General features: G+C 40.0%; 1 protein-coding gene across 1 annotated transcript in view; it reads right to left on the bottom strand.

Annotated features, from left to right (window-relative positions):
- Nucleotides 1–528: 528 nt before the first annotated feature.
- GPC6 (glypican 6) overlaps nucleotides 529–11,064 on the bottom strand; it is a gene marked incomplete at its 5' end in the record, with an annotated part of 542,142 nt that continues 531,606 nt past the window's right edge. The window contains 2 exons of the mRNA XM_026845592.1: nucleotides 529–1,944; nucleotides 2,376–2,551. Coding sequence (XP_026701393.1) covers nucleotides 1,742–1,944; nucleotides 2,376–2,551 — 379 coding nt within the window. The remainder of the gene's footprint in view (nucleotides 1,945–2,375; nucleotides 2,552–11,064) is intronic.

The raw sequence follows: 11,064 nt of genomic DNA, 5'->3' as shown, positions 1-11,064 counted from the left end.
ATTTCCAGAGTCACTGTAAGAATCAGGAAATAAATTTCTAGCGAATCATTTCAACACCATGCAGAATAGTCCCAGAAGCCCTTTGTCTGTGGCTGATGGAAGAGGGAAGGTTTTGATGTCTCATTGTTGACACTCATTTATCCAGGGTTCAAACAGCTTCCATCCTGGGTCTTATGACCAGATGCAAATTAGGGAAACTCTATCCAGGACCATGGTCGTTCAGGCAGTGATTATTAAAGCAATGTATCCTTGAAGAATCTGAGAGTACAATTGCCATCACAAATAACATCCATGTCCTTCTCTAGGCCTATCACACAAACTTGCATGCCCCCTCCCAATACATACACATTAGAGAGGCTTTCTCCTCCACCCTGCAAATCTGTTAAGAAATGGACAACTGGATATGTAAAAAATTATCTTCTTTGATTTTCGTGCTCACCAGTCATCAAAGGGTTACTTTTCAGAGCAGCACAAAAAAAGAAGAGCTGGTTGACCAAACATTTTTTTTTCTTACAAAGAAGTGTCAACCCTGAGCTTGTAATTAAGAAGTTAAAATCTGTGATTTATATATATTTATATATATAAAAATAGATGATCATACTAAGACTAAAAAAGTGAAAGAAATCTCCATGTCAGTACTATATATTTGTCTGTTCTGAAACTTTGCTGAAGAAATCCTTGTGACACTGAAATTAACTAATATGAAAGATGTAGTTAGGTGTGAAACACACTATTGATCTGGTCGCTGTTAGTCCATTAGAGAATTGCCGTCTTGGTAGGATAATGAACATAGTAGCAGAAAGTCCTAATCAATGTCAGAACAGTGAAAAAAGGAAAGAGATTATATCACAAGAGATTTTTTTCTGTCCAAACCCTTGAGGGGAGATTTGTCAAGAACGTTGTTTAGCATTACCATCATGGCTGATGGTGAGCTAAGTGAAAATCTGTGCCAATTGTATAACATGGATAAATACTAAAAGAAGCTAGGTGAAATCGTGCTACTACTTAATTTTTTACTGGGCATTAAGATTTAAATCCTAAACAACTGTAACATGATATTCTGAAGCTAGTGGGGTTACTATCATACTAGAAGATAAACTTATTTTTCAGCTTCTCTACCTTCATACCAATCTGATGTGGTTGGCAGATGAAGTGAAAGACATTCACCATTGAGACATACTTTTGTGTTGGAAAAAAATCCCAGACTTCCTCCCTATAGCAATGATCATTCTGATGACCTGAATCCTCCTACAGAAGTTCCTAAAGGAAACCTGGCTGTTAGTGCAGAACAGTTGCTATTTTTTTTTTTTTTTTTTTTTTGTTGATATTCTGTTGAAATGCAGCAGCCTTAAGTCAGGCCTGATTCAGAAAGAAAACTGTTTTGGTTTCTTCCCCCCTCTTTTTTCTTGTTAGGGAAAGACACGCACTGTAAGATCCTTTTTTACTTTTGCAGCATAAAAGGAAATGAAGCTCAGAAAGTCTCCTGTAATAAAGGTTTGAGAAAGAATTCTCTCAAGAGTGGATATCGTCTTCAGAGATATCTGAAAAAAGCAGGAAGCAGTTCAGTCTGGCACCTGGTACTCTTTGGGAAAACAAAAAAGGGAAGCAGGTTGCAGTACTGCTCTCTTCTTGTAGAAAACTGCAAGTGTTTGTGGCATGGTCCATTGTCCAAGAGTATAAGAAAAGAAGGAAGTTGGCTGTTTCTGTAGCTAAAACACAGTTTCTCCTATGAGATCCAGGATTATCTCCACTGTCTCTGCAGTACAAGACTGATGAAGATGATGAGCAACGTCTGCAGTGACCAGCCAGGCTGTGTGGCTGAAGCCTCCACCTCCCTCCTGTCAGAGTCGACGGGTGGTGCTTCGGTGGTGATGAAGTCGAACTCGGTGGGACAGATGTCATCTGTACAGCCGCTTCCGCTTCCTGAGCCACTGGTTTCGTCACCTGGTACAGAGGAATGAGGCAAAAAACATGAGGGCCACGGGTCACAGCATTTGTCCCTTTTCTCTGTTTCCTTTCCACTCAGCACCCCAGTGGGGGTGAACACCTTGGGAACTGGAAAGTGTTGGTGGTGCTAACTTTCATTCAGTAAAGCATCCAAATGAAAGCCACTGTGATTTAATTAGGTGATTAAAGACTCTTCTGAAAAAGAAGTAGACTGCTGGCATTATGGAAAGCCCTCAGCATCTTTATGCATTTGACATGAAGGTAAGCAAAAGAAACAAATATATAACTGGAATTTCATGGGACAGAAAAAGACTTTTTAAAATGTTGTTAGCAGTACAGAGCACAATGACCAAAGTCATTACAATGGAACTCTTTTATAAATGTATTCCAAAAATATACTTATTTAATAACAGTTAATGGTTTCTTACTTGTATCCTGGAAGTTGACATCATTTCCATTATACGCATTCTTCAGTTTGTTAGTCATGACACGTAAGGCCATGATTTGTTGTCGAATGAAGGTGTCTGGCCTTGTGATGTCCACATCTACTTCTGGATTGTTGATCTGGTTGGTCAAGCCATCATTCATAATCTCGGGCAAATACCTGTTTAGCAGGATGAATGGTTAGTTTAAAATGCAATGAGTATCGGAAATAAAAGACTGTACAGTAAATGCTGTGCTTAGCAATTTAACATTGATAATGATTACACAGTTCTTAAACAGCTCCAGTGAAATCATTTTAAAAATATGGGTTTTAATTCTGCAGACTCTAAAGAATCTCTTTAGTAGCTTGGCTGCCTGGAGAACAGAAAGGATTTAAGATCTCCAGCCTCCTAACTCTCTGTATACTCCCCAGCAAGTACACTGGCTCTGTGAACCATGGCAGAGGTTCACCAGGCAGCAGTGAGCCACTGCATGTTTAGATCCTCTACTGATATGAATGGTTGCACACTAAATTAAGCATTAACAATGCATTCTTCTGTTTTTATTTATTTCTGCTCAAAAAATATGAATTCCTTTGTTCTATGTAGCATATTTGTGTTCTGGAATAGTTTAGAAGGCTATCTTAAGGCATTATGGCGCTCCTTGCTTAAAGGAAGCACTTAATGAATTTTCTTCTCCAGGTCTTCCTTGCATCCCTTTTTTGACCACTGTGAACACCTCCGTCTATCCAACACCAGGCCCATAAACAGCATTGTTAGTTTACCAAACTCCAGTATTATCTTTGTTTTGGTCCTTATTCCTTACAAACAGGCTATACTTGCATCTCACATGTGCTTAGTACATAACGCATTTAGGGTACGACATTTCCTATCCATCCACACATCTGAATTTTTTATTCAGGTTCTTAGATTATTATTTCTTGATTACCCTTCTATGACCTTGGAAAATGCAGTCTTAGGCTGCTAAGTTTGCAGGTATCTCACCCCTAGAAAAATCAGCCCATGCCTCCAATCATTCTATAACAAAAATCTTCATCATCTTTTATTAAATATGTACACTTTGTCCCTTGTGGCTCTTTGTCCTTATAGGCATTTGCAAAGCTACCTTTTTCCCTGCTTTTAATCTCTGTTAAAAATTATCTGTGCATTTTACAGCTGTTAGGGTGATAAAGGGCTGACATTATTTCTCTGTGCTGACACAGTATCCTGAGAAAATAGTGTATCACAACATCCTTGTTGTCTCTTGTCTGTTTTTATTTACCTACTATCTTTGTCTCATATTTAGTCTGCAAGGGATTTGGGGCAGATCTACCCTTTGTTCATGTCTTTATCAGGATATGATCTATTTTGTAATTAGTTTGCATATCAGGCTATCCTACTGATATCTGTGGGACTCCTTGTGTGAGTATGTGCTCAGCCAGTAATGACAGCACAGTCTAGCCTAATAATGGCAAATTTTCATGATGCCTGGTACCAAATACAGTTTAAGAGTATTTCACTTCACTCTCGCTTGTGCCAGCCCAATTCCCTATCAATATTCAAATTTGGCATTGGTGTCAGTGTTATGTTCATATTGGTCTGGAAAACTAAATAGATCCCTTAAAAATAAAGGTGAAAGCAAGGGAGAAGAAAGCACTTTCTCCTGAAGTCATGGTTAAGGGAAAGTAAGTTTTGTATTGCTTCTGGAGGTTCACAAAGTGATGACTGCTTTGCTGCACCAGGGAAGGGTTTAGTCTCATTGTAACAGGTCCTTGCCTTGCAAGATGAGACTCATTTGTCATCAATGGCCTTTGAAAGTTTACATGAGAATAATCCTGGGGGACTGTGAACATGTAAGAACAAAACATGACTGCCAAAAATACCCCACCTGAAACTGCATGTCCTGTTGTTTCACTGGTACCATAATGAGAAATAACAATGCTATAGGGATCCCATCCAGAGTGCTGTGGTACAGCCTTAGCTATGGTGAGAATACAGAGCCACCTCCCCTAGTACAGAGGACTGCAGACTGCAGTGTTACGAATCACCAAAGATAGAAATTGGAAATAATTCTGCAGAGTTGCCTGGAGGCAGCAGGATGAAGACCTTGGCATGCAGGGAATCGTTGGGCTGCAAAGGAACAGCACCTCCATCTGTCACATGTCTCTACGAATGAAGTGGCTGCTGTAGACAAATTACTCGGCATGGAAGTAAATCAGTGATTCCAAGGTGCAGTTGATTAAAAAAAGTAAGAATGTAAGAATTGCCCTACTGGCTCAGAGAGGATGTCCATCTTGCCCAGTATCCTGTCCATGACAATGGCCATAGCTGTTAGCAGCTAGAAGTGATCTAAAATCACTGAGCATTCATGTGGATTGCTTTCCTTGTTTATGAAGGGTTAGCTGCTCTTCATTGCAAGCCATCCATGAGAAGCTATGTCTAGCTCTGAATGGTAGTTAACAGGTTTTCTTTGACTGATTTGTGTTTGATTTAATCTTGTCTTACCATCAATAATAAAAGAAGAATGTACTGACTGCTTAGTGAGCTTTCTATAAGGAGACAATATGAGTTAGTTTGGAGATTTAAAGCAGTTAGAGACTGCCCTGGTGTGTGCTTTTTATTGAGGTTCATACTCTGCACTGTGGATCGGTGTGGATCTGATGTCCTTCTGAAGACCATTTACCTTTAAATGGGCCAGGCCATTCAGTCACAGGAATTGATTCAGTCATACTGTCACATACCCTGCAGTATCTGCCTCAGGATCTGGTGATCCCCAAAGCATTCCTGGCATGGAAGGGCTTAGTCTCTGAGGGGAATGGTCCAGTGCACCTGTCCTACTGGATGTGGGTCACAAGAAATACATTACCATATGATTGCCTAAAGGTTAGGTGGATACTGAAATTCCCAGGTGAATGAGCCTCTTGGCATTTAGGGCGTAAGAGCAAAAGAATTAGAGATGCTGAAGATTCATGTTTAGGTTTATACAGATACCAAAACTTGTTTGTATAAATGCAAGTGTCTGCATATGAGCAGAGTCCCACTGTTGCCAGATCTAGTCAACTCACGATCTCATCAAAACTAGTCAGGAGTTTATTCATCGGTGGAGTGGAGACAGCTGTTGGAGTCCCATGTGCCTTGGGCCAAATGACTTGTTCATTAGATTTCATCTGCTGGGATTTAGTTGCACAAACACAGACATCTGGTGCCATTTGAATGCTCTTGGTTATTCCTCGTCTTCTCATTAATATCCCTAAAAGGTGTGGCTTTCTGCATCTTACCTACAGGCTTGAGGGGGAGGTCTTGGACATCTGGCGCATCTAAAATTATATCTGGTGTCTTTCTTTAGGCAGCTGAACAGAGTCTTGAGTGTCACTTTAACCACCAGGGTGTATACTGCTTGCTGTCCTGCTGCCACTCCAGTAAGGTTTGAATATCCTGTAGGTCCAGTGTCTAAATGCCAGCTCCATGAAGGTGTCTTGACTATTTAGACCATCTCACGTAGCAATAGATAAGCATGTTTAGTGAGTGAAAAACTGCCTCATTGACTACGCTGACAGGGTATTGGGGCTCTCTTCAGGCACCTTAACACTGGTGATTTTTAAAATGCTCAAGCAGTTCAAGCCCAGCCTTTGGTCCAGGTGGGAAGTAGTATCCTGTGTCATACTCACCTCAGACATGCCGGAGAGTCTCAGATGACACTACTCTCGCTTGGGCAACACAAGTAACTCTATTGTCTCACCCACAGGCATATTTAAGTGCATGAATTTACATGTCTGAATGTGAAGTTGGATTCTGCCCTCATTACTGAACTAATTCACCTGCTTCCTCAGGGGGGGAAAAAAAAAGGCAGAAAAGCCTATATTGAATATAAATATCTTTGAATTGTTTTCCTTTCTTTAAAGGACTGGTACAGATAAGGGAACACACAGCCCAAGGTGTGTTGTGAGTGACAACCTCTGAGAGGCAGCCCTGCACATGTTCTGACAAAAGGATTTTGATGTGTGTGGGGTAGGGTTATGTCACAGCGAATTGGAAGCCGTGTCTTGGGACCGCTTTTTGACAGAAGATTTGTTGCTGGCTGGGTGAAGTTGTTGAACACAGCTGCTTTTGCTGCAGTTCTGTAAGTGGAGACACCCCTGTGAATTTTAAGCTTTGCTGCTGCTTCTGGTCTCATTAATGATCTCTTTGTAGGCCTGGCCATTACAAGAACTGTATGCCCATTATAAATGAAAAGAAGAGAAGTGCCAACCTGAATCAGTGTCTGTTCTTTGTGTACTCCTAGCGAAAAAAAAAAAAAAAAATAAATCAGCTTTCTTAGCCCTCTTAGCCGTGTGAGTATAGAGAAGCTGAACGATACTGTTTGTTTTCTGCTATTTGCTCCTTGCTCAGCTATGTCAGGATTTTAGCGTAATTTACATTGTTTTCTAAAATATTAATGCTTTCTGTTCCTCTTAGCCTTTCCACAGTTCTTGCTTGTCTCAACAGACACAGCAAAGATGTCTTTTGGCACATCACAGCCAAGTACCACAAAGCCTAGCTAAAACCACTTTTTTTTTTTTTTTTTTTTTAAAAAAAAACCAAACCCACAGTTAATGTTCCAGGGTGTCTGCTTCCTTTTCAAGTCTAGAAATGACTGATGAAATCTTCTTACAGGTCATTTATATAAAGGCTGTAGCTTTGAAAAGAAAGAAAAAGGAGGAATCTTCTGTTTTTTAAAATACATCTGCCTGAAAGATGTTCTTCATATTTTGCTGCTGCAGCAGCTGCTTACAGTACAACTGGAGCATCCCACCTAGACAGTACTGGAGTTTTTCCAGGTGCACAGAATTGTAGGCAATAGAGTACAAAATACACCACAGGCTTCCTCAGGCTGGGCTGTGGGTAGGCAGTCACATCTGGTCCAGAAAGATAAGTGCAGTGGAAAATAGGCTAACTAGATCACCTCATCTGATTCTGTTTGCTCAGGAGGTAATCCCCATAGGATATTTTCAGGTTTCTTTTTTTTTTTTTTTTTCTCTGTCTTGGAGAAAAGCTTGAGAAGACAGAAGGAGAGGGAGAAAATGGCTCATCTACCAGTTTGTTGGAAAGAAGATGCAAAAATAAACGAGCCATCAATTAAGAACAGGCAGTTTTCACACTTACTGAGAAGTGGTTTATTCACACTTTCCCTAGTGTGAAACTCAACGGTTATCTTGCCTCCAGGTAAAGGACATTCACTCATTCTCATTGCAAGCCTTGCTGTCATCAGTGAACCACTTTCCCAGGGCAAACCCTGAACTGGTGCGTCTCTTCCCACCTGAATTTCACCAGGAATTAAAGGCTCTCTGCTGGTGAAGTAGGTATTCCCATACATGTGGCAGGAGAAGAAGAAAATTTCGGGCCAGCTGAGACTATATCCTGTGTTTGTTTTGGTGAAATACCTCATACTTTTAAGTTAGATGCTGAATATTACAGTGTTCATTTTGCCTTTTATTATAATCCTTTCCCTATTTTTTTTTCCTGCTTATAATTACTGTCTGTCTCACAGATAATTCTATTTCTTCTTCATTGTACTTGGAGGAGTGATATGTTCCTTATGGAAAGGAACATAGGTCTCATTTCTTTCATAATTACTGACTTCCAGAGGTAAAACACATTCATAAGTCTATCATCCTGGTGAGCATAAGCACAAGGATAATAAGTGCATAAGCACAATCTCTCATGTGGTTTGGCTGAAATGAGTTGGCTGAGTTGGTTGAAGCAACTCAAGGTTCTTCTCCTGACCACCAGAGTGGTTGAAGATTTGGTTACTGATCTCACTTCAGTGTAATTCACTTAGTCATGGCTAATACCTTGGATTTGGTTTAAGTCCTAAAGCCTTAATTCCATCATTCTTGGGAAAATTCCTTAATTTCTGAAGAACATCTATTAGAGAAGAGGTTATCAGCTTCTGCTAAGAATTTATCTGCATCTCGGGAAGGAGCTAAACTTTTAATGTTTGGTCTTAATGTTGTTTTTTAGAGTCTAAATATCTTTTAAAAATCTGTACATTTGGCAGAGGACATTAATTCTTTAAACATACCATTGTGTTCTTTTGTGAATACAGATATGATGGGGAAGTCCCGTTGCGCATTTCTCTAAAAGACACTTTGTCTGAAGTAGCTATTATTATTATTATTATTATTATTATTATTATTATTATGATTAATAATTTTTCAAAAGAAGAGATTCATCCACCTCATAAATGTCTTCCCATTTCCACAGCACTTGGTTTCTACCTGATGTGATCTGATTAAAAACATTCTTCATACAGGATCAGCAACAAGCCAAGTGCACCCTTCCAGAACACCAAATGGATGACTCTGTTACCCCATGATTATTTGCCAATTGGTGATCTTCATTTGGTGACCTGATGTCACTGTAAATTAATCACGGTAGCAAAGTGGTATATGGGGACTTTAATAACAACAAGTGACCTTGGTGTACTGCCTCTCTCAGGAGAAAGCCTAGCTTTCATTTTCTCTGATCTCAGGTTTGTAACTCTTTCCCCCTGTAAAAGCAGTGTCAAAAGGTGATGTGCAAAATGAAACATGAGGCATTATGTCTATCTGGCAACTCAAAGTTTCCAATTTTTTATACCACCACAAGATCTGATCAAAAACCAGCAACAATCTCTTTTCCCAACAGTAGCCAACTCCACATTGTCTTCTTACTTGAAGTATTAATGTCTAGGAAAACAAGAAGTGGCTAAATTTACTTTTTTCTATCATGGGCTGTTGTCATATTACCTGGAATTCAAAATGCAGCTCCTCATATAGCACAGGGGTGCTTATGACAGATGACACAGTGAACACAAATAGTTATATTGCCCAGATTTTGCCACCCTTGGTCTGTGAACTAGCATTTGATATCAGATACTAATCATTATGATCAAGGAAACATTTATGTTTTTTCTTTATACTGCAGTAAATGTCCTTGTTCACCATCCAAGAGGTAATTTTGCATCTAAAGCTAGTTATTTTCAATAATAATTTTGATGTTATTTTATATGTAGACTATGGTATTCTGTGGTTTCTCTCTGATTTATTACTATTTTCTCCAGCTGAAGCATTTACTGAGTTGTTATAATGGTGATTATACATTTCTCCTGTGAATGGATATGAAGGAGTAACTGGACAGAGGAGCAAGTGGCTGGGCCTTCTGAAACTGTATTTTCAGGTCATGCTTTGAAGCTGTGATTCCATATCCGGTGAAATGTCTGTGTTAAATTAATCAAGGAGATTATCAGCAGAGGAGAGCTTTTCTTAGTGGCTCCAGAACATTAATCTCAGAAGGCATCATGGAAATAATCAGGCTTCTCATAAGATAAACACTGCAAAAGGAGGGTGAAAAACTACATGAAAAAATGCACCTCCATAACTCCCAACAAATGTGGAAGTTGTGCCAGATCCTTCAGTGCAGAGCAGATGAGAGCTGAAAAATATCGACCAGACGTGGTACAAACAGTAGCGTTAGTCATGGAAACCAGGAGGGATATTAGCAGGTTTGACTTCTCTTTTGTAGAAGGAGTAGCATATATCTCTTATTAATGCATGCATCTGATGTGACACATGGCATCCAGCTGGGAAGCCAGGAAACTCCATTTAACTGCTGCAACACACCGGCCTGGGGTCCAATCTCACAAAGCCTACTGACAAGAAGAGATATAATAGTGGAAGGTAAAAACATGCTTTTATTTCTCTCTTCACACTGTTCCTCTGTGATGAGTCCTGTAATAGCCAGATGCTCCTCCTAGCTGTTTTTTTCAGAATCCCCAGGGGCTTTCTCTGGATCTGGGACTTAGGAACTGAGCAGTGATTTGAGCTTTTGGACAGATCTGTTCATGTGTGTCTCAAAGTGGGTTCAATGGCCTAGCAGCATCTCAAAAAGCCCTTTGCTGTTGTCTGTGAAATGAATTATTTTGAGCATTATGTAGTAAAGCTAGTAAAAAGGACATGTGTTCAATGCAAAACCTCCCCCTGTAAAGTGTGCTCCTTATGAAAAAATTAGATGATGAGGTGGGTGCAATCTATCTATGTACTTGACCATCCACCCATCTATCCGTCCATGCAAAATGGCATTTAACAGGTTTTTGAATTTTTTTCCTATATTGTCTTATTTTCACCAAGTCTTTATATTTTGTGGGTTTTTTTTTTTTTTTTCCTTGTTTGTTTTTCATTTGTGGGGGATATTTTGTGTTTGCTTTTGGCTCATTTTTGTATTCTGGCTTCATACGTATCACCAGGTAAAATGAAAATAAAGATTCCAGGCCCTGACTGCCAGAAAGTATCACTGCTCTCCAGATTCAGTGGTCACCAGACACTCAGACCTCTCCACTTCTCCTGTCTCCCCAAAAGCACAGGCTACCACTTCAGACCTGACACCTGACTGCCCTCAGCATGGTCCTTGAGCCAATTCCTCTCTCTCAGCAGGGATAATTGGGTCCTCTCCTCTGTCAGCTGATGAATCCACACTGGGACCTCTGGAGACACCTGCCCATCTGCCAGCTCCAGCCCTGCTACAGCCAGAGCCAAGGAAACCTCAAAATTAAAACTCACAGAAAACTCATCACAAACAAAGGCAAATGACCACAGTATCTCTGATGAAGTAACATAAGGTCAAGCCTTCCACACAAGATAAGTAGGAGTGTTATATTTATTCTCTGCTGGCTATTTGT

Source organism: Athene cunicularia (assembly GCF_003259725.1).
Source record: "Athene cunicularia isolate RWA chromosome 1 unlocalized genomic scaffold, athCun1 chr1_part1, whole genome shotgun sequence".
Lineage (NCBI taxonomy): Eukaryota > Metazoa > Chordata > Aves > Strigiformes > Strigidae > Athene > Athene cunicularia.
This window is presented reverse-complemented; position numbering and strand designations above follow the sequence as displayed.